At 41.8% G+C, this 26,759-nt stretch overlaps 5 protein-coding genes across 6 annotated transcripts; 3 read left to right on the top strand and 2 right to left on the bottom strand.

The window, feature by feature from the left end:
* Positions 1 to 106: 106 nt before the first annotated feature.
* LOC112884119 (histone-lysine N-methyltransferase, H3 lysine-9 specific SUVH4-like) lies at positions 107 to 9,541 on the bottom strand. 2 transcript variants are annotated; one of them, XM_025949449.1, is made up of 16 exons: positions 9,045 to 9,528; positions 8,909 to 8,974; positions 7,440 to 7,529; positions 7,219 to 7,299; positions 7,081 to 7,135; positions 6,844 to 6,953; positions 5,370 to 5,549; positions 4,503 to 4,601; positions 3,614 to 3,712; positions 2,773 to 2,822; positions 2,557 to 2,645; positions 2,095 to 2,293; positions 1,814 to 1,919; positions 1,549 to 1,731; positions 945 to 1,175; positions 107 to 486 (listed from the first exon to the last, which is right to left on the bottom strand). In XM_025949449.1, the coding sequence occupies exons 1-16, from the start codon at positions 9,495 to 9,497 to the stop codon at positions 373 to 375; spliced, it is 2,205 nt and encodes a 734-aa protein (XP_025805234.1). In that variant the 5' UTR covers positions 9,498 to 9,528; the 3' UTR covers positions 107 to 372. The 2 variants fall into 2 exon arrangements, with proteins under 2 accessions (XP_025805234.1, XP_025805235.1); XM_025949450.1 differs by lacking the exons at positions 107 to 486; positions 945 to 1,175 and adding an exon at positions 1,183 to 1,420 and having other exon boundaries at positions 9,045 to 9,541.
* Positions 9,542 to 10,795: 1,254 nt separating this feature from the next.
* LOC112883920 (UDP-D-xylose:L-fucose alpha-1,3-D-xylosyltransferase MGP4-like) lies at positions 10,796 to 14,137 on the top strand. Its single transcript, XM_025949186.1, has 4 exons — positions 10,796 to 11,352; positions 11,442 to 11,603; positions 11,686 to 11,901; positions 13,509 to 14,137. Exons 1-4 carry the CDS (start codon positions 10,879 to 10,881, stop codon positions 13,716 to 13,718), a joined length of 1,062 nt encoding a protein of 353 aa, XP_025804971.1. The 5' UTR covers positions 10,796 to 10,878; the 3' UTR covers positions 13,719 to 14,137.
* Positions 14,138 to 14,640: 503 nt separating this feature from the next.
* LOC112883921 lies at positions 14,641 to 16,816 on the top strand. Its single transcript, XM_025949187.1, has 4 exons — positions 14,641 to 14,720; positions 14,917 to 15,082; positions 15,348 to 15,420; positions 16,349 to 16,816. The coding sequence occupies exons 1-4, from the start codon at positions 14,690 to 14,692 to the stop codon at positions 16,607 to 16,609; spliced, it is 531 nt and encodes a 176-aa protein (XP_025804972.1). The 5' UTR covers positions 14,641 to 14,689; the 3' UTR covers positions 16,610 to 16,816.
* Positions 16,817 to 17,165: 349 nt separating this feature from the next.
* Positions 17,166 to 20,784, top strand: LOC112885980 (UDP-sulfoquinovose synthase, chloroplastic). Its single transcript, XM_025951702.1, has 3 exons — positions 17,166 to 17,363; positions 18,367 to 19,440; positions 20,163 to 20,784. Exons 2-3 carry the CDS (start codon positions 18,406 to 18,408, stop codon positions 20,562 to 20,564), a joined length of 1,437 nt encoding a protein of 478 aa, XP_025807487.1. The 5' UTR covers positions 17,166 to 17,363; positions 18,367 to 18,405; the 3' UTR covers positions 20,565 to 20,784.
* Positions 20,785 to 24,841: 4,057 nt separating this feature from the next.
* LOC112883916 lies at positions 24,842 to 25,655 on the bottom strand. Its single transcript, XM_025949183.1, has 2 exons — positions 25,263 to 25,655; positions 24,842 to 25,095 (listed from the first exon to the last, which is right to left on the bottom strand). The coding sequence occupies exon 1, from the start codon at positions 25,625 to 25,627 to the stop codon at positions 25,268 to 25,270; it is 360 nt and encodes a 119-aa protein (XP_025804968.1). The 5' UTR covers positions 25,628 to 25,655; the 3' UTR covers positions 24,842 to 25,095; positions 25,263 to 25,267.
* Positions 25,656 to 26,759: the final 1,104 nt, after the last annotated feature.

The following is a 26,759-nucleotide window of genomic DNA, read 5'->3' as shown; positions in this document are numbered from 1 at the left end:
CTGACGAACAAAAACTAGGAAATGTCTAAAGCACGATGCGGATACAGCATAACTGAAAGAAAGAAAAACAGGTTCTTTACCACATAACAGGTAGACAGCAAATCCATAGTAACAAGAAACAACACAATTGTGCACTGCATCGTATGAATTTGTTTGTTTCATCCATGACGAAGACAAGTGTCTTGTATGGAAACGGGAACGGGATCATTTCTATTTCTCGAATGTTTGGCGCCCAGGGAGCATGCATTGAGAAGTTTTATCAGGATTAACTTCTCTTATGCCGCACAATTAGCATAACATCCAATGAAGCATTGTGATCAGCCCAAAAAGGGCATAATGAACGAATGTCATCATACGACACGACTGGAGAACCTAGTAAAGTCGTTTACGGCAGTCAGGAGCACCACAGTGGCAAGCCAACTTCACGATTTGGCCATCTGCCCCTGTCACACTGTCCAGGTGATACCCGTAGTCGTACCCGAGCTCCTGCAACAGTTACATGATAACCTTGGTTCAATAACAGGAGGAAGAAGGATTACATGATAGTCAGGTCCGCAAAACATTTTATTTTGACAAAAGTGGCAAATCAGCAGCAGGTGCAACAGCAGGAAGATAAAAGGCATTTTATGTTCACTGGTTGTACAAATGATACATGATGACATTTCCTTTTTACTTCAATAAGTTTAAGGTGAGACAACCATGCATGTTCAATGGCATCTTATGTATGAGCGCAGTTGAAGTTTCTTTTGATAGACAGAAAAATATGATTGAACAGCGGAAATAAAAGTAACATGAAAAAAAGAATCAATCATTAAAATGACTAATACTCTTAAGGTCACATTGCTAAATTGTTGCTTGGACATGTATGATTTAAACCTCGCTGAATTTCTAGATAAATATGTTTCCACATTTCCATCAGCAAGGGAAAGGCAATGAAGGCTCACCTGAAATGGGGGTATGGTATCAGCTGCAAAAAGCATAATTTTTGCTAGCTTGATATCGCTATGTGAGCTCAATACGCACTGAATGAAAAGATTAGGTTGGCAACTGTGATTTATGAACCTAGCAATGTTGCCAACAGAACCAGCATCAATGCAATATTCAGGAGCTTGAGATGCCTCCGAGTCATGCTCAGAATGAAGTGATGCTATGTGAAGTTCTGAGCCGGCCCTTTGCTGCCAAAAAAAAACAATTAGACAACATTTTTCTTTTATAGAAGGAAAAGTAATGACAATTTTAAGCAGGAACGAAGCAGTTCAGCACTTTTTAATATTTCTGCTGCTTCAATGATCTCAATAAATAAAACATAACTTATGAAACTAGCAGCCACCAGCCAGGAGTTGATATTTCTGTTGCAAGTAGAGAGGCAACAGAAACCAATAGAATAAGACTACGCTGTCTTGTGCTAGGAAAATCAAGACTTTTGTCCAAAAAACAAATGAGTCAAGGTTAGATTGGTTTCACTTCCCGAAAAGAAACCAAGCACATAAAAAACAGTCCACTACAACAGTTCTGCCTAACCAAAAAGACAAAGAAAACATTGGATACCTCTCTTCCATCCAGGCCTTTAATTGTTTGAAGACAATCTATATCAAATATGTAGTTGTTCTCCAGAAATCCTTCGACTTCCGTAGTCCTCCTTAATACCCCAGTGTACTCGCAAATTAGGGCCCCAGGAAGAATAGTGTCCCACGTCCTAACACCCCAACCTTTTGATTCTGTCTTGAATACCTGAATTCACAGTTCAGTAAACATGGCAAATAACGACTAAGGATGGCAACTGAAATGAAAGGAAGACTAACAAAATAATAACCTCCAGGCGATACTTCAATCCTTGCTGGGAGGTTCTATTAACACAGTTGCAGTGGCAGGTACAGTAAGTACCACACTCGTACACAACAGCTTTTGGCTCCACTAACCTGAAGGTTAACCAAATGGTTAAAAAATAGAGTAGAGTAAAAGAAAGTTTGGACAAACAATTCTTAATCCCATGAGGGCGGCACTACCCCGCTCCCCAACACCCACCCACAGACATTAAAAGTAACTGTTTACTTTCAACATGTTCCCAGCCAGCAAAACACAACAAAATCTTACCTTCCAACACTGTTATGTTTAGAACGATTCCGGTTGGCATTTTTCCTTTGTGTGGACACATAAGGAAGATCAGAACCATTGCGCTTAGCACACAAGCAATGCTCAGAGGTAGAACAATCTCCACTGCAATTACAACCGATTTTATCAATTGGTATCTTGATATGTTCTGGAATCTGCAGTGATTTGGAGTACACGAAGCCTACAAGGTGTAAAGTCACGGAATAGATCAAACTCTGTTCAAGGGTTTTTTGACATTTTGTTACAGCGAAGCAACACTTATCAATGAAATATTAAAGTTGCAAGAAGTGAAAAGATAAAAAAGTACCAAACATTAAAAGAAGCAAGCAACCTCCTAACATAAGTAGAGAAAACATGCAAAAATTGCATAACTCAAATAATAATAAAAAATGCGACAACGATATAACATTGGATAAGAAGCTTCTTTAAAGGTTTGTAGCATACCAGACGGAGGAACAGGAGGATTATCAACTAAATTTGTAGCAGGAATTGGAAAGTTCTCCTGACCATTAGAAATGTCTGCACAGACCAACCTATTGAAATAATAAAAAATTGGCTTGAGATGTCAAAGGAAATTTTAAAGCTCACAACAAAAGATTAAACAGAGAAATTTGAATAGTAGACTGGAAAATTGATATGATGCATGATTGAGCAACACACCCAGGCAATTCAGATATTGGCATGGGAACATTTCCACGGGTAAACAGTACCTGCACGAGTATGTCTTTAAAAAAAATAAAGGCCACCAAATAGAATGGGATAAAAGCATAATGATCAAAGGAAACTACAAAGTGGAACAGAAATCAGTATTTAGAAATGCTGCATTAAAATTATGAAGATTAGTACAATAAGCAATCAGTCCACACTCCATACTAGATGTTATATATCCTATATGAATTGTTGAGGGATCTTCCATCAAGGAATGTAATCCCTAAGCTTCACGCTCATTGTATATCTTGTCATAACATCATTGTCATCATCAAGACTAGTGTGCTACAGTACAACTGAACTAAAAGATTGTTTAAAATAACAACGAATACAAATTTGGACAATTATCTTTGGCAAATTAGAAAATATCTGAACAAAGACACAATAAACGAATGTGAAACAACATGCAGTCCAAGGTCCTAAAAAGCACGACAGGAAAAATAAAGTACCTAGCCTCCTGATTCCCAGAAAGTAGACAACCCAACAGCTTCCTGATTTTCATATTTCCAACTTATATTTTTCATTCAGTTTCTATGTACACTTCTAAACTTATTTTTTCTTCATAAACCTATAAAATCTGTCACAACCTCACCACCAGCATGAGTGACTGTCATATTCCAATCAAAACTAGCTATGTGTACATGACATTTCATGGCTAGATAGTTGCAATCAGGATCTTCAACACTGTCCTAATCAATACAGTCCACACTGGTAATGCACTAATAGACATTTCATGGCTCATACAATTGTTCTTATGCAGCAAGAAATGAAACGCTGCTCTGCTGTAACATACCTGAGAAGTTGTTAAAGGTGGTTGGCCTTCAAGCCGTTTCAATCTATATTTGAAAACCAAATGCCCTTGCATTCCTTTTTGTGGCCAGTAGCCCACAACCTGTGGTAAAATTGAAAGTTCGTAAATAAGCCATTCCAAAGCACTACAATGACGAGTTCAGCTTCAGAATCAGTAAACATATATGTGACAAACATGATAAATTTGTGTGTTTCAGTGATGCACTAGTTTAGTTATCATTAAATTGGTATCCAAACTTTCTGTTGAGGAATACTACTGGCTAACTTTTCCGTTTTCACATGTAGAGCCACAACTCTTCTCCTTTCACTCCTGGCAGACTGGTGGGAGGAGGCTGACATCACTCAACAAAGGAAGAATAGACGATCTTTCAACGGCATGGTCATATACATCTGGTGGAACCTTTGGAAGGAAAGAAATCGACATATTTTCCAACAAACGAGCTTACCGGCTTTGGAGGTTGCATGAAAAGTAAAAGAAGACATTGTGCAAAGAAGACATGTCATGCTGCTGTCTTGATCACCCTAAGGAAATTCTATTGTGATGTAATTCTTTTAGCTCTCTCTCAAGGGCAGTTCAGTTGGTGGAAATCTAGGCCATGTCTTAGCCTGTGACTGGTGTTTTGTTAAACTCTTTTTCTACCTATAACAAAAGGCAGAGCTCCTTCCACTTTACTTCAAATTTGTTTTCTGTTTTCCATTTTTTAGACAAGATTATCATGTAAACCTAATGTAAGAAACCTTTGGATGAAAATGCATATATTTCATGACAAGACAAAATAGAATGGTCACTTTAGAGAGCTAGTTCAAACTATCAAAATAAACACTTAGCATTGGACAAATATGTGCCAATAAGATCATTTGGGACATGAAACCTTATACAGGCCATCATAGGTGTAAACTTTTCCAGAATAGCTGCTCTTTTCAACATGTCCACGAATAACTCGTACAGGATTTCCATTATCCTTGCTGTTCTGCAGGGTCAACAGAAAAAGGTTATTATGAACAATTATCCCCCCCCACACACCCCCACCCACCCCACCCCCCAAAGAATGTAGAATTTGCAAAGGGAAGTGCTAGCTAAATTTGAAAAAAAGAATATGAATGTTATCCAACTTTGATAAGAGAACTATAAGATAAGATTCAAAAACTGTAAGGAAACTATTTTCAATCTGGGAAGAACAAAAAAGAAAAGAAAAGAAAGACCAGCATATTTATGAGGCAGTCATGACACTGTTAGAATCAAAACTCTTACTCTTATCGAGAGGATGACACTAGGAGTTGGGGCAATTTTCTGGTCTATTTCTCACACAATGCCATACCAACCTGAGGGGTTGGGGATACATATTTATAGCTGGCCAAGGCAGCCAAGTATATGCCGAGATGCTAGTCTAAGATGCTAGTCTAAAAGCTAGTGATGCTTAGTCTAAGATGTTGTCCTAGTTGCTGTCCTAAAAGCTAGTCTAAGATGCTAAATGCTGTCCTGGTTGGGGCAGCAAGATGCTGTCATGGCGAGGACCACAAAAACCAACAGTACAAAGACTTATCCCATCAGACACAAAATAAAGAGAGAATGGTGGCTCTAGAACAAACTTATACAATAGAAATATCCTATTCTCATCTCAATTTGGGTAATCATCCGGATGGAGGCGGTCAACAGGGTCTAGATGGGAGGGGAACTGTGAAAAGACAACAGGGATTTTTTATCAGAATATAAGATCAAGGGACCCATGAGAACTAACTTTCAGTGCCAAGTTTCCACGAAGCAATGTTTGTGCAGTTATCTGTAGACGGTTGCCAAGCCAGTTGTTCCCACCTTGGCCAGTGTAAATAATTTCATTTGCGTTATCTAAATCATCTTCATACACTCCCGACAATACGATGCAGGTTGCAAGTGGGAAAGTAAAGTCCTCGCATCCTTTCTGCATAATCAACGGAAAACACTATTGCATAAATAAAACTTTCTTATGGTAAAGTTAAAGACAATGTAACATAATCCAGCCACATGCATTTCATACGAATCAATGTGAAAAGATAAGTACAAATATTTTTTAATTAACTCAACATTTTAGCATTAACTAAAGACAACTCAAAAACAGGGGAGACTCCATCAGGCTTTGTTCTAAGGTGTTGTGCTCCGAACCCATCTTGGGATAGGAGTTTCAACAACTCCCGAAGTTCAACCTCTAACCGGTCCACCGCAAGAAGCTTGGCAAATTTAATTAACTTGCTTAGAAAACATAATTAAGGCCATGTTTGGCAGAGCTCCAACTCCTAGCTCCACACCAGATCTGGAGTTTGTAGGCTAAATTAAAGGTGGTTTAAATATATATATTCTACACCCTAGGTGTAGCATTTATTCTACATAGAAAGTAGGAAGAAGATCCTATATATATGCTCAATGCATTCTCCAGTTGCAACAAAGATATTCCAGTTTAGGAAGGAGATCCTTGTTTTCATCATAAGTAATAACTATCAATTGGATCTACGGTGGATACAAGTAAAAGAGCATTAGCATTAAGCCAAGAAGTTTGGATTTCTTTCCAACTACAATTAGAGCTCTTTGCACAGCAAGCATCCATTATTCCAATTCTCTGCACACGTTATTTCAAGGAGCATGAAAAAAATGTGTAAGATATGCACATGACTACTGATAAGAATATAATCGCCAATTATCACTTAGTACTTCGCACTACATGTAGAAAAGCCATGCACAAAGTATTGTTGAAGCTTTAACAAATTTAACATTGTGGAATAACACATTAATCTCGGTGTTTATACATAATCCTTAAATAAGACATTAGCTAGGAAGCCTTTTACAACATGAAAATGTTGCAATTGAATGTATATAAGTTCATACTGAACCTTTCTATTTTTTTAAAAAAAACATGTAGGAGGAACTCAATGTGTCATTAATCACACATAGGCACCCAAATTTGTGTCAAAGGACTTGGACTTGAGAGGTCAGGGCAGCTCCTTTGACCAACTGAACTAAGCACCCCATTCCTATACTTAAGTACTTAACCTATTTTGTCTTATAATCTGCAGAGAATCGAGTACATGATGAAGCAGTTTCTACCTTGATATCAAATTTCACAAGTGCAACTGAACTGATATGACTCTTAAAAATGGATCAGTGTAACAGTACAGACTAGAACTATTACTAATCTTATATTTCTGCAGCTGAAGTATGAATATTCATTCAACTAGATTTACCTTATCTTGGTATTTCATACCCATGTAATCTATACCTTTCAGCCAATGGCTGTGAATGCCTAGAGCAACCATCTCGGCACGTGAGTAGAACTGATCCCCAACATCAATCCCTACAAGAATGGAGACATTTATAACCTTTACCTTGTAAACTAATATAAAGAAAGTGAGAACACAAACAAAAACTATTGGATTATTCTATAAGATATTTTCTATTTGAAAAATGAAAGATGCACTAACCTGGTAAATGACCTATCATTTTCTCTCGATAAAGTACAGCACCACTTTCTTGCATCTGTTTTTATTTTTAAGAACCCCGTAAGTCCAACAGATAAATTTAAAAATATAATTTTGAAAACATCATTGATAGAAACATGCCTTCGTTAGTGCTTTCAGATCAGGTCGTTTGGATGCTCGTTTTGCTTCCTGATAGTTACCATTAACTTGGCTGTTACAACTCTGCTTTCACAAGATGCAAAAGAAATTTAGATAATTTTACCTGGTATTCCACGCACATGAAACAAGTATCAAGTTGCAAAACTGGGAAAAAAATCAAGTGCATTGCAGGGGCCAGTAGGATATGTGCATGTACGCTTGACCTTTGGTTTATGGCCTCTTGTACTTCCATTTGGACCTCTCTTGACATGTTGCTTTGCCAGAGTCATGGTTCTCCCATACTCACCAGGTATCTACATTTTGGCACGTAAAAAAAATCATATAGGTATTTGCAGAAATAAAAGGTTCGTCTACAAAACCGTTCATGACTAAATGCCAAATAGCACTAGCTACAAAAACAACATATTAGCAAGTTTCAAATTAAATACATGCTTAGGTAACATAGAGAAACAAACAGGTAACTATGAGACACTCACCTAATCTGCTTCCATATATTATTAGTCTATTAAGAGAAAAGGTTGAAGGCATACAGAAAACAAGCAAACACATCCATGAACGGAGGAAAGACCGAAAGAACAAACAACAATATGTTATTTATTCCATTGCACACAACATATTTCAGAATAAAGATACATTCATGTTAAGTTGCAAATAAACAAATGCATCTACAAAGCCATTCAGAAAGAAAGAACGGTTTTGAACAAATAACAATATGTAATTCATTGCATTACACATGGGCACACGTAATATTTCAGAATGAAAATACATTCAACTCAAATTATTACAACATCAAAACAACGAATAGGCAAATCTGCCCTTTATACTCAAATAAACAGCTTCGATCTACAAAACCATTCAGAATGAAGATTATGTGCATCCACATACAAAATTGATATGGTACTATGATCAGTCTATTACGGTTAGAATTTAGAATTTTGAGCAAGATAAGGAAACACAAGCAACATATGATTCATTATGTTTTTCAGACATAGTACATTTCAAGATAAAGATAAAAAGATGCAGCAGCACATGAAAGAAAACAAGTAACTATAAGCTTACGCCATCAAATATGTCTTTTAAGCATTGAAGTATAAGCTACTTGCACTTTTTCTATCAGAAAAGTATTTTAAGATCAACTGACCAGTGCATAGTAGACCAATGGTGTCCGAGCCAAAAGTTTCAAGTTTGAGTTCTAGCTCACGTAACTTAAAATAAAGAATGTACCTCACTCCTATTTTCACATTTGGGGCTTATGTGAGGCTACACATGACGCGAGTCTAAGTGCATAGGCACCCTTTTCCCATCGGTTTAACAATTTATGGCTAACTGACTGACACATAATAGCTCAATATTGAAGCACAGACCCAGTAGATGCTATATAGTACATGACTATTAAAATTTCACATGTAACATAGACTCGAGTTATAATGTTTCTGTAGTTGAATTATGTGAAAGAATCAGAATGAAACTACACAGCTCTGCTCTATAAACCTGGATATACTACAAAAATATGAAAAACTGAACTGAAGCGCACTATATCTCTCCTATTTAACATGTATAAATTTCGTGCTGAGTCTATGAACCCAGATTTTACCCTTTCAAGTCGAATCTAGGTACAAGAACTTAGTCTTACAGCCTAACTGATTAATGAAACACAACATCACAAACAAACCTGACGTTTGAGGAGCTTGAACGCATTGAGATCTTGCCTTACGGACTCTGCTCTCCGTTGTTCCTCCTGCATGCGACATAAATCATGTCAGGCTAAAAATAGACTGACAACGACAAAATTAACAAAAGGAGGGAACCTGAACAAAGTGGAGGTAGTTGCTGCTGAACGCCCGCAGCGTCTCCTTCACCCGCAGCCTCCAGCTCTTGCCGCCGCCGCGCTCGTCGGCCCCGCCGTCCGTGGACGCCACCTCCTCCTCCGCGTCCTCGATCAGCGGAAACGCCTTGCCCACCGCCGTCACGCTCACCGTGGCGCCGGTCATGCGCCGCTTCCTATCATGCTCCTGCGCCACCGCCTCCTCGACCTGCAGGATCGGTGGCTCAACCTTGAACGCCGCCACCGCATCGGCAGACACCCCGCGTCCCCTCTTCCTTCCGCGCCGGGACTCAGGATTCTTCACCCGGCCGCCGCCGTCGTTCCTCCAGCGAGGCACGCGGCGCCCGTCGAGCTCCGCATAGCTCGGGTACCCCTTCTCGGCGTACCGCGCGCTCCGCGGGCGGCACGACGCCGCCGCGGTGCCCGCAATCACCATGGCGGCCGGATCGCGCGAAGCCTCCCTCTTCACGGCGACGGCGTGGGTTTTGGGAGGGAGGAGCTGGGGGCGTCGGAAGGGAGAAGGCGAGACGTGACGAGACAGCCGAAACGAGTAAAAAGGGGGTCGGAGGCAGGTTGGAGGGGAGGCTCTGCCTTTAACCATTTGCGGGAATGCGTGGCGATTTTACAGTGCTGCCCTTGGGATGTGATGTGCTACGAACAAGAGCATTTCCAGCTGCCACCCTCTTCTCTATAAACCGATTAAAATTGAGAAAAAAATTATACTCCAACAGTTCTCCAAAATTTCTCCATTTCCTCAATAATTATTGAGTTGTCCAATATTTCATCCTAAATCCTCTCAAATAAAGAGAGAATTTTAGCTTTCCCAATATATTAATTGTATTGGGATAAGATTATTAGAAAACTGTAAAAGCACATCTCGTAATAATCTAGAAAAATAATATTAGAAAATCTTAATACTATCTTATTGGAAGATATTTATTGAGGAACTACCGGAGATGCTCTAAGGATGGATTGAAGACGAGGTGACAGTATCTCTAGCATGCTACCCATGATCTTGCCTAGAGGAAATTTCCGTTGTTGAAATGGAAATGGGGACGAGCCTAGTCTAAAAAAATGTCTAACCTAAAGAAATATGGTCTTAAAATGCTTTCCCATATTTCACAACAGTTAGATACTCTATATAATTTGCAAACTGCACCAGTCTGGAAACTGAATTATTACCTGGGTTGAGCAGAACATACTTGGTTCGTTTACCAAATTTTGACATACTTTTACATATTTATTTATCCCCTGTCACCTACGCAAAGACATAATAAACATCGATGTTAAACTTGAAACAGATAAGCTGTCAACCGGGAGGACCAGGCCTGAAACGAGATGCTCTGAAACTCTGCATGGTCAAACATTACCTCTAAAACAGATAACCGCTAGGTGTTGAGCTGAAGAGCTCCAGCCAACTAAGTTCATGGACATTAGCAAAGACTCATAAACATTATATTATTAAGAAAACAGATTTCAATAACTAGATGTTAAAGAACCTTTCGAATTTAGGACTTACCTTCACCTTAACCCTTTTTCCAAGATAAAAAGGCTAATTTTTTTGTGGACGGTGAAATTGCCACTATTTAGGACCATTCCTGTCTTCGAGTTTGGTTTGATCTCCAAATTTCCTAAACACATCGATACATGTTTGCAAAATCTACTAGTAGTACGTTTTAGCCGAGTTTACATGGAAGAGGAAGTGTCTCTCAAGCCTGATGTGGACAAGGCCAGTAGATTCCCACACTCCAGTCCAGTCCAGTCTTCCATCTCCCGCCGCACGAAAGGCCGGAACCCCCGATCTCCGGCGAGCGACAATGTCGCTCCACCAGCGGCCGCACCAGAAGCCGGCGGCCGCCGGCGACGCCCTCCCCATCTCCTCCCCCTCCGCCGGTACAGCTCCATCCCGGCCGCTCCCCCTCCTCACGCTCCCCTACCTCTTCTCCCTCCTCGCGCTCCTCCTCTTCGCCGCCCTCCTCCTCCCCTGGGGCCCCACCCGCCCCTCCTCGGTCCCCGCCTCCCCGTGGCGCGCCTACACGCTCCAGGAGGCCGCGGCCTTCGCCGCCGCCGCGGGCAACGGCACCGTGCTCCTCGCCGCGGTCTCCGGGCCCTACCTCCCCTTCCTCTCCAACTGGCTCATCAGCGTCCGCCGCGCCGGCCGCGCCGACCAGGTGCTCGTCATCGCCGAGGACTACGAGACTCTAGACCGCATCAACGCCGCCTGGCCGGGGCACGCCGTCCTCGTGCCCCCCGCGCCCGACGCCCAGGCAGCGCACAAGTTCGGATCCCAGGTAAGGAGAAACCCCTCCCTCCCTCCCAAGTTGCTCGATGAAATGTCCCCATGCGTAACTGCGGCTATCTTGTGCGTCCGTGACTGCAGGGTTTCTTCAACTTCACCTCGCGCCGGCCGCGGCACCTGCTGCAGATTCTTGAGCTGGGGTACAGCGTCATGTACAACGATGTCGACATGGTGTGGCTCGCCGACCCGTTCCCCTACATCGTCGGGGATCACGACGTCTACTTCATGGACGACATGACTCCTGTACGTCAGTTTTGTAGTTGCTGCGTTTGTGATTGGGCTCTTATTGGAAGATACCTTATTGGTTTGGAACTGTGGGATGCAGGTGAAACCACTCGGTCATTCGCATGAGCTGCCACCGCCGGGTAAGAAAGGGAGGACATATATCTGCAGCTGCATGATCTTCCTCCGGCCGACTGAAGGTGCCAAGCTGTTGCTAAGGAAGTGGATTGAGGAGCTCAAGGAGCAGCCCTGGTCGAAGCAGAGGAAGTCAAATGATCAGCCAGGTTTCAACTGGGCTTTGAACAAGACTGCTGGGCAGGTTTGTTTCTCCTTGATTTCTTCATTTACAATGCCACAAAATGACAATGGTCAACATAGCGTAGATTGTGCGTTCTATTCATAAATCCAAACAAATGATTTGGAGATTTTTCTTTTCGATGGTTTTGGAGCATTTGGTTGAACTGATCATATGTATACCTTAGGGTGATAGATCTTGCCATCTATCTGCTTGAGCAATTTAGTGGTTTGCTTAAATTGTGCGCTTAAGTGTATACTCACAAAGCTAAATGAAAAGTCATGTATTTACTAATGCAAAGTAAGCAACTCCCATGATGGATTGGCACTATTAACACCATCGCTAGGGTGTAGGGGAAGGAGTTATATGCGAACTTTTTGGAGCTGGTTTCAGGATCTAGCATAACCAGCCTACATGGGTATTAGTTTGGGCCATTGAGTCAGTGATGAGTGGATGACACGGGTTTAACTGATCGTATCTAATCTTAAATTCATAAGACCTTGCTGTGTTGTTTAGCTTATTTGAATAACAGAAGGAAATTGATACCTGTGGTGTTATTTTGAACTAATGAGAAAGACATATTGAGCCTAATTTTTAAACATTACAAACTACCTGCCAAACATTACAAACACTCATTTTTTTCTTTTATAAAGAAATACTATTTGGCACTTTTGTAGAGCAGTTTATGATGGTCAAAGTTTCGGTTACTGTAATTACATTCATGGATATGTCCCTAGCCCTCGACATGGACGTTCATTTTTTTGTTTCTGTGCACCTATATTTTTCTGGGTGGCTCCACATGTTCTCATGTATGTACTAGGCAACATGGACTTGTGACTTTGTAACATAACATTTTTGCTTGTAAATTATATGAAACCATGTAGATCTACAGTATACGCATCAGCCTTTCTTTGTGATTCTGATCTATTGCTGATTTCTCATAAATATAATGGTTTTTCTTTACAAATTGCTGATATTTCCTCAAGTTAAATGTAGTTAATGAACTTTGTTGAGGCATATTACATCCCTGTGTGAGTCTCTCAGATCTCAGTATCAAATTCATATGTATTTAAGGATAATCAGATAACCCTTAACATTACCTTAGCCAGATTGTGATGACATTACTTCTAGTTTTTTAGATTATATTTATAAATATAAAACTTTTCGCATGGAAATGTTATCAGTAGATGTGCAGTTAAAAATGCTTCAATTTATTTGTTTACAAGCTTTATTAAAGACTGTCAATGTAAATCTGGAAACATAGGGAGTAGCTTCTAAGGTTCTGTATATAATAATCTCTCTTTAATAGACATATGATGGTTCTAATAGGCTGCAGTTTTGTTCGCTTTAATATATATTGTGGAGTTCCGATAAAAGGTCTGAACATAAAATTATGTATGTCTTCTATCAACAATCTAGCCGTATTCTAGATTTCTCAATTTTAGTTTATGTTCTGTTTCTGGAACTGGGAGTATATTTTTTGATGTCCTTGATTCTGAAAGTACTTAATACATAGCCATATGACACACAGCGAAGGATTCCGTTCTGTTTTCTTATCATACTTTTATGGATCTTTGTCTCCAACCAGATATTGTCCTTTACAAAATTATTAACAGAAGATATGCTTGCAGGTTGATGTGTACCTGCTGCCTCAGTCTGCATTTCCAACTGGAGGCCTATATTTCAAGAATAAAACATGGGTCAAAGAGACAAAGGGCAAACATGTCATTATACATAATAACTACATCACAGGGTTTGAGAAGAAGATAAAACGGTTCCGTGATCATGGGCTGTGGCTGGTAGATGAGCACAGCGATGAGTCTCCACTTGGCAGAATATGAGCATGCTATCAAGGCTGAAGCACATCTCTGCCGGCAACAGCATCGCAATTTTGTAGCTGGTGCTTGACTTGCAGCCTGCCGAATTTCCGCAGAACCAAACGTTGGACAATGTTTGGTCCACCACGCAAGATGCAGCACTCAAAGATCAAATGCTTAATTCCTTATGCAGAATATTTTAGTTGCTAACATCCTGTTTGTTCCGTATGTCAAGCCCTTGTAGAGGTATCCTTTCCCATGAGACCATGATGATTATTGTTTTGATTGTATTTGTTCTTAGAAAATGGCATGTTTGACGGGGAACGTTAAGAGTGGTTGAACAGATCTCTCAGTTAGTACATTGATTGACTCACTTTTTGTATAGCATACGACTTTGTTAGCCTGTATCATCATTACTGCAAGTAAGTTATTGTTTTCAGCTATAGGGGTCGAGTGAACAGATCTCTCGGTAAGAGTGTGGTTGAACGGGGCCAATGCTTTGGGACTGAACCTTAGTCTTCATCTGCGCAATGTCAACTTCTTAAACTCATTTTCACGTTTTGATGTGTTCTGGGCAACCTCGTTGCATGCTTTGCCTGCTAAGAAAGGCTTGAAGGAGGCCTGAGTCCGAGGCAAGCAACTGTGTTTTTGTGAAGGAAAACTAGTTTCGTCGCCAATCCCAGAAGTGTTTGCTGACGGTGTACGTATGGCATGTGCTAGAGAATCCAAGCTTGCGTTGGGCCAGAGCCACTGCAGTTCTTGTGTCGTGCCCTTTCCTTTCCTTTGTTGATGCGTACTACCTGACTTTGCTCTCAGCCGGAGCGATGCCGTTGCCTTTGTCTCACACAAGGAACATCACCGCTGCGCCTGCACACAGGTATATATCCTTGCACCCGTGCATACATGTGCACACAAAACAAAGTTCTTCCACCCCCCACCCCCCCCCCCCCCCCCTCCCCGTGCCTTGAATTGCGATCACAAGAACTCAGAACTCCATGGGCCAAGGAGCTGCGAAGGCGAAGCAAGGTATGGCAGAACACGCGGTGGATTGTGTGTTTCTTGAGCCCATGCTCGACCGATTCACCATGAAAATGTTGCTGTGTTAGGGTTCGGCATAGATTTTCGGTGTGTGATGGGAGTGGTGGACGGCTCTATTGTTAATGGTGAGCTTACAGTGAGGTACGCGTGCGACTGAAAATTTTTTGGTCGTTCTGGATGGCAGGGGGTGAGGAGGCAGCGCAGAAGACGAAGAAGAAGAACGAGAAGAAAGCGCACAAATCCGACGATGCAGACGCGCTCATTGAGTTCATGAAGCAGCACTACGACGACAAAGTGAAGGGTGTAACGAGCTTCGATGAATTCTACCACGCCATTTACGAGCTCATCGAGTAAGTTTTGGTATCTCCTAGACTAGAGGGACACGCAGTGTCATCGCTTAATTTCTTGGTTGTACACAATTTTCCTTTGGACTTGGCCACACACACTTAGCTACCCGTATTATTTGAGTAACGCAGAAATTCTAAGATGTATTATTCGCTCAGTATTTGAAACACCGGGTGTTTAGAAATGGTGCAAATAAACATTATTAGAAGCAATAGATATCAACATTGGTCTATAATAAACATTCTTTCTCATGCTTGCAATCTTCATCAGAATGTTCTGCGAGAGCCGTGGGCAGTTGCAGTACAGGATACCAACAAAAGAGGAGCTCAAGAAACAGTACGAGGTGAGAGGGATCCTTTTATGGCACATCCGTTTGGCTTTATTCAGCACAACTAAGTCCTTTTGTGACAAATAATTTAGTGCAAATAACCATTCAACTGCCTTAAGCATTTTGTTTTGTTTCAAATATCTCCGTGGGTTAGAAAATCATGCTTGGAAGTCTTGGCAATTCCTGATCGTGATCCCTGAGACATGTACGGAAGCACCACAGTTCACAAAACAGCTGCAGCAACATCTACAACATTAAAATAGTTTCACCGAATCCATCACGAAAAATATATCATTTATTTGGCATTGTAGAGTTAAATATTTTTATATAAATTCAGTCGAAGTTAAGAAAATATTGATTTAGAGCAGATTTCAAATAAACTATAATATGAACAGAAGAGAGTAATAAATAGGAAAAAGTCTAAATTACTCCCCGCAACTATCAGAATAACCTCCTAAACTATGGTTTGGTTCATTTTACCCCCCAAACTGTGCCTTTTGGTTCAAATTACCGCCTAATACAATTTATTTTTTTTTACTTCTGCATGCGTAGTCGGAGGTTTAAGTTGAAATTTTACAAGATGATAGTACACATCATAACACATGTAGAAAAAATACATCATAATTTTTTATCATTATTTTGATAGGTTAGGATATTTAATAATAATTAATCATTGAAGTTCAAAATTATATGAAAATAACAATGAAAAAATTAAAAAAATAATATGCATTGTGATGTCCACTACTACCCTGCAAAATTTAAAATTAAAATTCAACTTGTGTATTGAGAAAAAAGATAAATTGTATTATGGGGTAAAATGAACTGAATGGCATAGTTTAGGGGGTAAATTGATTAAGAAGTTATTCAGATTTTAGCTATACTTGAAAATTTCCTAATAAATAAATAGACTGCTCATTCAGTTTGCTGTATCCTGCGAGCGCAGAATGCCCACCCCTGGACCTCGGGCACCGCTAACCTGACCCAGGAGCAGTTCGAGAAGATCGCGATGGGGATCGTCAACATGAAAAGCTTCACCATCGGCAAGGCGGCCATGGACATCGCCGCCTTCCTCTTCGGGCTCCCCGTGTGCGCGCTCCTCGCCAAGAGGATCGTCCCGGGCCTCAAGGCCATCTCCGACGACATCGTCATCCCGGCCGCCACCTCCGTCGCCGTCGTCTGCCTCGCCAAGTCCAACAAGCTCTGACCGGCAGACACAAGGAAACTGCAGCAATATATACCGGAATGAAGCAACGGGGTGGTACATTTACCGAAATAAATGTCATTTGTTGTAAATAAAAACTGTAAAAACAGTAAACGGTGTCAAAAACTCAAAAGTCAAGACCGAACCGTTGGAAGGGGGATGGGTTACCGTATAGCTTGATGAAATGGGATTGTTTGAAGTTTACCATTTGTCCATTTGACAAAAAAAAAAGTAACTAGTGAATCCAAGATTTGAGCTCACGGTTCATCAGGTTTCGCAACTAGTTCCCTTTTGAATCCAGCAAGTGAATTCAAACAATTTTGAAGGGAAAAAAGAAGAAGAAAAGACAACAATCTCTCACAGAAATGCAGCTGGCCGAATGATCTGGCCGTAAGCCTGAGAGGGGCTGTGACCGCTACCGGTTCGTCTTCTTGTGCGGATGGGAAAAGGGGCGATCGTGACCGCTCATCCGCTCGCGGGCGGCCAGCGCTGCCGCCAGGTTGCGCTGCCGGGGCGCGCCTTGCCGCAGCCGATCCGTATCGCCCCGCCGAATATCCCACCCGCCCCCTCCGCCTCGCTGCTCTTCAGCAGTGGCTCCCTCGCCTCCCGCTGCTATCCATCCATCCGCTCCATTCCAATCCCCCTCTCCCGCTCCGCCCCTCTTCGTCCTCTCGCTGCAGCCGGCCTCGTTCCCCGGAGGATTGGCGCGGCGCGGAGAGCCATATCCAGGCGCCGAGTGGGGGCCCTCCTTCTACTGGTAAGAGCTCCGCTCGGACGAATTGCTCCGGTTGGGCGGATTCTTCTTTTTGTTGCTACCTCCCGAGTTCACGTATTTGTTGTTGGGATGGATAAGACGTTGCAATCCATCCGGCTTGTTGCGGGTTTGCTTGCTTGCTGCTTCGAGCGGTAGTGAAACCAGCTTGTTTTCTGTAAAGTATTGGGGGTTGGGGGGGGGGGGGGGGGTTGTTAACTGAACCCCCATGCTCCGTTAAGTCCGCCCCGAGTGCCGAGAAGGATTTGTGTTTTTCCTTTCAACTTTTGATGGCGTGGGAGTGGGATGAGCGTAGAGTGGATGTCTTGGCTGTCGGAGTAGGGCTGGGATGTTCTGATGTGAACGGAGGTGCGCGGAGGTTTCGGAGTTTCAGAGCCCAGCTACGTGGGGGCGGTGTTCTGCACGACGCGTCAGTGTGATGGCTGCAGCGGAGGCATATGGTTTGCATTTCGTCTAGGTTCAACAATAGATCACGTAATTCAGTTAGTTCTGGTCAGGTGTCAAATTCCGAAAGGCGGGGAAAAAACTGGAGAACACAAGTGCGAAGAGCTGCAGATTTGCATTAGCTGGTTACATATTAACTTACCTTTTAGGCCTACTTCTCTCCTTTACATTTTGAAGATGAAGCACTTGGCCCCACTCGTTCTAGTATACCGAAATGTATATGACTATACTTGAGTTATAGCAATTCCATGCCTGTGGCTGCAAATATGCATTGTTTTGGTGCATGTATTAGGAGTAAGGCATAATGAACTTGGTGGTCTTCATCTATTCCGAACTTAACTACAGGAATAAAACAGGTTATAGTATGTTTGCAATTGGAAGTGGTGTATTTAAACTTCTTAACTTGTCAAGTTTTGCTTTACAGTTTCACCTTGTAATGATGCTCTCTACTGTAGCTACAGTACATTATTCTTTTTTGGGAAAGTAGCTACATTATTTCCCCCCTTACTTTAGTGGCCCCTAATTTCTATCTACTGCTTTGTAGGGTGGACGTCTATATTTTTGAACTGAAAGAGAGAGGATTATGAAAATGGCACATTTGATCACTAACTGTATTTTCAGTGCATCTCCTGCTGTTAAGACATTCTCCGGATCTCCTGGTTATTGCTGCAATGTTGGCCAATTACAGAACTCAAAATCTTCAAATCTGTCCCTCAAATCTTCTTTCAAGAGACAAAAGAAGTCATATGTTACTTGCGCTAGTGCTGCTGTACAAGGACAGACACAAACACCTCTTACTGGTAGTCAGGAAGTTTCTGGGCATTCATCCTCCAAGCCTAAAAAAGTAATGGTTATTGGTGGAGATGGATACTGTGGGTGGGCGACAGCTCTTCATCTCTCCAACAAAGGTTATGAGGTTGCTATTGTCGATAACCTTGTTCGACGTCTTTTTGATCACCAACTTGGTCTTGATTCCCTTACCCCCATAACTTCCATCCAAAATCGTGTCCGTAGATGGAAGTCTCTCACCGGCAAGACAATCCAGCTCTTTATTGGCGACATATGTGATTTTGACTTCCTCTCAGAAGCTTTCAAGTCTTTTGAGCCAGATGCTGCTGTCCACTTTGGTGAGCAAAGATCCGCACCATACTCTATGATTGATCGTTCAAGGGCAGTCTACACACAGCATAACAATGTTATTGGAACACTTAATGTCTTGTTTGCCATTAAGGAGTACAGTGAAGAGTGCCATCTGGTTAAGCTCGGAACTATGGGTGAGTATGGAACACCAAACATTGACATTGAAGAGGGGTTTATCACTATAACTCACAATGGAAGAACTGACACCTTGCCTTACCCGAAGCAAGCAAGTTCCTTCTACCATCTAAGCAAAGTGCATGACTCCCACAACATAGCATTTACTTGCAAGGCTTGGGGTATAAGGGCCACAGATCTTAACCAAGGTGTAGTCTATGGAGTCAGAACAGATGAAACTGCAATGCATGAAGAGCTATCCAACAGGTTTGACTATGATGGTGTCTTTGGGACAGCACTAAATAGGTTCTGTGTCCAGGCTGCTGTAGGGCATCCACTTACAGTTTACGGAAAAGGTGGTCAGGTATGTCTCATATTGCCATTCCAGGATTTCCTATTTGACTCTTTTCCCTGAACTTTATGCAGTCTGTTCTCTATTAAGGTTTCCTCTCTTTTTAAAACTACGCATGTGACTCAAATTGTTAGCATCAGTTAGTAAATTTTAAAGTTAAATGCCACCTAGAGTTTGTTAACTCGTGTCCTAGGATGTGAAACCACTGTTTGCAGTTTTTCATAAATCCTGGGTGACTTCAGACTGGGTGGTGAACCATGTTGACTGTAGCTCATCTCAGCAAGTATAGAAAGTTAATAGGTCACATAGTTTATTCTTTTCTGACAGCTACTACACATCATAATCATTTTGCAACCTGTGGATTGGATTTTCTCGAGTGTGTTACTCTGAAGATCTTTCTGATTTTGCTTAGATCAACTTCTAGGAAAAGAACTCGAGAACCTTTTATTTCCCTCGTGCAGTATCTCTAACCTGGAGACTGTTAAGCCTACAACACTGCCTTGTAGTTCTCATAAGCTTGTCAGCCACATTGTTGAATTATAGTAGGGTTTGTGTACCTGCAAATACTGTCCTTCAAATATCACAAGCAAAAGAGACCATCTCATAGTCATTAGCTGTCAAACAACCAGAGGGCAGCAAGTTTTAGCTGGATACTGTACTTTCGTTTGCCACTTTAAATTATCAGCCGTGTGGCATTAATTTACTGATCAAACTTCTTGTTCTGCCCCCTCCAGACCCGTGGATATCTGGACATCAGGGACACTGTGCAGTGTGTTGAGCTAGCAATAGCCAACCCAGCCAAACCCGGCGAGTTCAGAGTCTTCAATCAGTTCACAGAGCAGTTCTCCGTCAACGATCTGGCCAAGCTCGTGACTGCTGCGGGAGCCAAGCTCGGTCTGGACGTGCAGACCAAGTCGGTCCCCAACCCACGGGTTGAGGCTGAGGAGCACTACTACAATGCCAAGCACACGAAGCTCATTGAGCTGGGCCTGGAGCCCCACCTGCTCTCGGACTCCCTGCTCGACTCCCTGCTCAACTTCGCAGTCCAGTACAAGGACAGGGTCGACACGGCCCAGATCATGCCCAGTGTGTCGTGGAAGAAGATGGGCGCAAAGCCACGGACAGTCTCCGTTTAGAGCAGAGGGAACGTTCCCCTGGCGTATAATGTCAACCATGGCATTGACATTATTGACATACGTAATGTAATAATTACCGGCATTAGTATGATGTCCTAGTTAGTGAGGTGTTCTATTTACGATATTAAATTTAATTTTTGCTGCCCCACGACTGGAACCGGCGATCGAAGGGCGCATGTACTGTTTGATTCTGTTCCCTCTAGCTCTGGATCTGCTGCAATGGTGGACTGGTGGCTAAGGTCTCACGTGTCACCACTTCATTGAACTGGTAAGACGAGTGATCAAAATCTTGCAATAATCGTCTAGAAGTTTCTGAAGATAGAAGCATGGTTCAGGGCATGAACAGCTGTTTGGATCTAAAATTCGAGTTGGATATACAGTTCTGTGCCAATATTCTATCTTCTGGGTCCACATTACGAACACCAGAAGTTCCTAAAAACTCTATAAAAGTTGATATAATATATAAAAAAACTAAATGGAGAGTCCTCCATATAGTCTTAAAAAAAAACCTTCGAGATTTTCATAAAATGGAAAGTCTGATCCCACCATATTTCCGGAAAAAAGAAAGTTGATTTATTTGCAATCCACACCATGGAAGTTAAAAAAATAACATTGTAGTCCATAAATATTAGAAAAAAGTAATTTTGTGATCTATACGTGTACTAAGAAAAGTAACTTATGTAGTCCATGATGAAATGTTTGAAAATGTAACTTAAGAGTCCATGAAATGTAACTTATGAACAGAAAATTTAAGTAATTTATCAATAATATAATAGGAAGTAACTTGTGACTAATTATATGATAGATGAAGTAAAATTTATTTTTTTAAAAGTGACTTCACCATTTTGATCAAAATATAGTCGAGTGAGATCTTGTTTTGACTTTTTTGCTATAATGAACATAATGGTGCAATTATATTTTACGGTTACAAAATTATAGGTTTTTTAGATTTGAGATTGATTTGCATGTATTATACATCATTATGTTATTTTTCTCCTATACATGCAACGTACATGAGCACTAGCGTGGGGGGCTCTCCACCGATCCTTATCAGGACAGTGATCCTCTTCCTATTCTCACATCCATAAAAAATATATTAACAAACTATAGTGCTGGTCGGTTGTAAGTGTCTCCCCATTCCAAAATTTATGATATTGTAAGTCCATTGTATGATTGGACCTGTCAAACATCTCTTATCAACAATATTGACATAGTATTCATGCGCAAAATTGGGGCCATCTAAAGCGTCACTAATAAGTTCATGTGCATATGACCTTTTGGTCAAACTTGCTTATTTTAGAGTGAATATGACCTAATGAGTAATTAAGGGAGAGGCAATTCACTATTAATTATGAAATCTTTCCTAAATTTTCGATAGATAGAAATTCAAAATAATAAAACTAAGTGGGACATATATCCCCCAATGCATAGTCTGACCATATGAGCTCGACGACTCGGTTAAGACTTTTTCTCGAGTTCACCGGTGATAGACCGGGTAACAGGGTGAACATGACTGATAGTGGATCATGTTTAAACTTAAACATGCACATATCTATATGTCTACATGTTTGATTCATTCTACAATAGTGGAGTGCACTTCTCAGCAAGTTGGAACACCGGAAAGCAATGTAGTATAACAGTGGCGAAGCTAGAGCAAAATGGAGGAGGGTGCAACAATGAAGAAGAGATAAAAAAAAAATTGCAAAATGAAGAAGTCCACTAATAATATTTAATGAGTTGGTGTAGCATGAACAAAATAACATTAATATAGGCAAAACACATCAATTTGACTTCAAGCCTTTAACATCATCGATGATTCAACGGCCTAAAAGAGAAAACAGATTATTCATAAATTAATTTAATAGTATTTTTCAAGAAGAAAGAATGTTGCAAATTAAAAAACAATCCATTACCTTTAATCTTCATCATCAAATCTACGATCTTGCATTTTCATGAAGCGACGAACGACAAGCTCATTAATGACTTTCATCATCTCTTCTTTCTCCACATAATCATCAAAACGACGACCTTGCATTTTCATGAAGCGACGAACGACAACCTCATTAGTGACTTTCAGCATCTTTTCTTTCTCCATATAGCAAATAAGACTATTGCTCATGTATTTATGGCCAATGTGATTGCGCAAATGTATTTTCACAATCTTCATGGCGGAAAAACATCTCTCAACTGTAGGAGTAGCAACAAGTACACACTAGTACAAGCTTGAAAAGTTGATAAACCATTGGATAATGATCATGTTTTCTAGTCTCTACCATTTTTTGAGAAAGCTCAGCAATAGTTTGTAGATTGGAGAACATATCATCATCTCTCACATTAGATATGTAGAGTCCAAGCTCATGGCTAAGATCCCTCAAATCTCCAGAATCAAAATCATATGGATAAAGCTTTGCTAAGCTCATCAATTTTTTCATACCAAAATCATAAAATGAGTCTCTTGGACTAAAAGCGGTGAGCAAAGAAGCAGTTCAAAACTTGTCTCATTGAAACTGAAACGGCTGTCAAGCTCTTGAAGTAGCCAATCAATAACATTATTAAAACAATCTACTTGATAGTAATGGTTGTTTGTAATTCCAGATTTATGCCTCCGCTTCTTGGGATCAATATATTCATCTTCCATTTTCAATTTGCAAATATCATTCTTGTCACAAAACTTATGGACATCATCCAATATTTTCTCCCACTTTTCTCTTCTAAGCTCATCCAATTGGCATCTAGTTGCTTTCACACATTTAATAGCATTTACTATATCTTGATCCTTCCATTGCAATGCTAAAGACAAGTTGTTTATGATTCCTAATATAGTCAACATGAGATGCAAATAGAAGATAAAGTCAAAAGACTAGAAGTACTTTAAAGGATTTGATGCTTGATCTCTAATTTTCCAATCATTTTTATCAGTTTCCATAATTTCTAGCACCTTGACTATTGTAGAAAACATATCGACCAAACTTTTGAGAGATTTATAATGGAAACTCCAACGAGTATCTCTGAATCTTTGAAGACTTTGCTCTTGATTCAACCCTGTTCCGGTTTGAAGTTGTCCGCACCCTAATGCCTTACTTATTTCTTTAAGATTAATATCTCTAGTTCCTTCTCTTAGATGATCCACCCACCACATTTAATAAAATGGAAATCATAGTATAAAAATCACTGACCCCTTTATAATAGCCACCAATACTAATTGAAGTTGGTGAGCAAAGCAGTAAACGTAATAAGCTGAACTATTTTCTCTCATGATCAATGATTGCAAGTCATTAAACTCACCTTGCATATTGCTAGCACCATCATATCCTTGGCCTCTAATTTGCTTTAAGCTTAACTTAAAATCAGTAAATAGTTCATCAATAAAGATTTGAGATAGGCACAAGTTGTTTCTATCACATGAACAAGGCCAACAAATCTCTCTTTCATAATTCCACATTTATCCACATATCTCAAGACCACTGCCATTTGTTCTTTCTAAGAAACATCTCTTGACTCATCAACTAGCAAGCAAAAAATATCATCCTCAATTTCTTCTAGAATGTCATGCAGTACTTCTTTCGCAAAACATTGCACAATATCTCTCTATATCTCAGAAGCAACCAAAATACTATTTTCTGATTTCCTTTTACCTATTGCTTTTTTCAAGGTTGGATTTTGCTCTGCTACAAAATTATGGAATTCCATGAAATTTTCTTTGTTCAAGGATTCCTTTGACTCGTCATGGCCCCAAAAAGGCAACCCTTACTTTGCCAATATTGTAACAACATCAATAGACCCATTCAACCGAGTAAGATAGTTAAGAGTGTTGAAATAACAATGTAGGGTTCTCCAACACTTACTATCTCATACAACTCAAGCCATACTTACTGGTTTCCACACTCTTAAGCATTATATAATCTGAAATATACTTGGTATATTTTTTAGTTTTATAGAGCATTAACTTACCTTCTAGAGCTCCAAGTTGAAGAAAATCAAGTTTAAAAATCTTCCTCCTCTTTTTTTTTTAAATTTTTGGAGGCGGGTGGCGCCATCATTTGCTCCTGGAAATGGGTTCCATTTTTAGGGGCGGGTGATGGCACCACCCGCCCCTGGAAATCCCATCTTTAGGGGCGGGTGGCGCCATGACCCGCTCCTGGAAATGGGCCCATTTTTTAAGGCGGGTGATGGCGTCACCCATCTCTAAAGATGCAATTCCAGAGGCGGATCTACTGGTACAATAACCCTGTTCTTTAGCAGGTATTGTTACATTTTGCCCACCCTAAAAAAATACAACGTTGCTACAGATCAATTTTTACAGTGATTATAGCACACGAGAGAGAGAGAGAGAGATTGCCCTGCATGCTGTCCGAGGTCAGGCCACGTGGTGCGAGCAACGCGCCTCAAGCACCAGACGCATTGGTGCGTGTCAAATGAGATCTGGCCTCGCGAACCAAAGACGCTCGTGTCATCGACGCCAGATTGCTGCCATGATTCATCTCCGATCAATTGTGCAGTTTCGATCCTCCGAAAACCCACCCACCATGATCTGACGGTCACCGAGGAATGAAAAAAAGGAACAGCCAAGCTGCGTCAACGTCGAGATGAGAATTGGAAGAAGAACCAGCGAGAACACACTGTTACACATCAATGGAAAACCTATCTAGTTCATGTCCCGTGCTACCAGTACCAGAATCTAGCGAATCAGCAACTAACCTAGATTACCATGTACATTTTTCTCCAGAATCCAGTCCATCCCTCTCCGCAGTCCGCACCATGGCTGCGCGCGAGCTAGGCTCAGCACAGGTGCGGCGGTCCAGGCACTCCCTGGCCCCGAACGACCCGTGGTCCGCGGCGGCGAGGTTGCCGCCGCCGCTCGCGGCGGGGCAGAAGGCGAGGGACGCCACGAGCAGCAGCATGACGACGGGGACGAGCAGCAGCTGCGCCGGGGGCGGCGGCAGCGGGGGCAGCGCCAGCGGGAGCAGCAGCAGCAGCGCGGCCGCCGCGGCCAGCAGCGCCGCCACCTTGCCCCCGTCCATCGCCGGCGCCGCCGCCGGTTCCTGCGGCGGCATCGCCTGCATGGTGCCGCCCAAGGCGCGCGCACGGGAGCTTCAGATATACTAGCAAACGCGGGGGCGTCAGCACGGGTACCCACCAGGCGCTCCTGATTATATATTTGCCTCCGCTTCCACGGCAGCCCGGCCCCGCAGGTCAGCGACGGTGGCCTGGACTCAGGCGAGCGGCCAGAGCTCTGCTGGGAAGAAGCTGTGGTGGTGTGGGCGGAGCCCGCGGTTTGGCGCCGGTGGTTGCCAAACCTGGAAAGGTTCAGGTTCAGTGGACCTGGGGAAGCGCCCGGCGGTCGGATCGCATTTTTCTAAGGTCCTATGTTGTTGAGAGTTCAGAGTACCATGCCTACGCAGCCTCCGTACCAGGAAATCAAACCGGGCGCGGGCAATCAGTGGGTGCCCCGGGTGGCAGCGTCCTGCTTATTGTTGCTTGCGCGCGGCTAGCTGTTGATGCCTGATGGATATGCATGTCGGGTAGCCAGAGGGGGAGTAGAGGCTAGCGGAAGCACTTGCAAGATATTTTTCCCTCCTCAGGCTACATAGATTTAGGGCCTGTCTAGCCTCCAAATCACTCGATTTTTTACCATTAATCGAACTGTCCATATGTCTCGTCCGAGGGTCTGCTCGGATCCAGTTCTAGATAATTCAAACAAGGGGTCTAACTATAAGCTAAAAATTAGCCAACTTTTTAATTAAAGCTTAGTCTATTAGTCCTTCAAATCTAGCTAATTTCTGACGGCGGATAGTAAAATACTAAAATATCCTTGCTAAATCCTATCCTCTCACAGCGCGTACTTATTAGGATAGAGGTATAAATGACTTTTTGCAGTACAGCAGCTAAAATTTAGCTGCATCCAAATAGGATAGGACTAAATTTAGCCAACTAGATGTCTAAACTTTAGCCATATCTAAACTTTAAATTTATCCTGCCCAAACAAACCCAAAACCCTATATCTTAGCCCCTCACGAGTCGCGGCGCTTGCGCTTACAGCGCCGGCCAGTGCCGACCTCCGCCCTGGACTCCCAAACTTTCGTTTCCCAGCACCGGTGAGCAAGTCCAACGTGCATGAAACTCTCTCCCGCTAATGGAGTCTCATTTTAGTTTCCCGTTCAATGGCGAAGCTATATAGTGTAGTGTCTATGGGGT

The sequence above is a fragment of the Panicum hallii genome, chromosome 3 (assembly GCF_002211085.1).
Source record: "Panicum hallii strain FIL2 chromosome 3, PHallii_v3.1, whole genome shotgun sequence".
Classification (NCBI taxonomy): domain Eukaryota; kingdom Viridiplantae; phylum Streptophyta; class Magnoliopsida; order Poales; family Poaceae; genus Panicum; species Panicum hallii.
The sequence above is the reverse complement of the archived record's forward strand: the minus strand, read 5'-3'. Positions and strand labels throughout refer to the sequence as shown.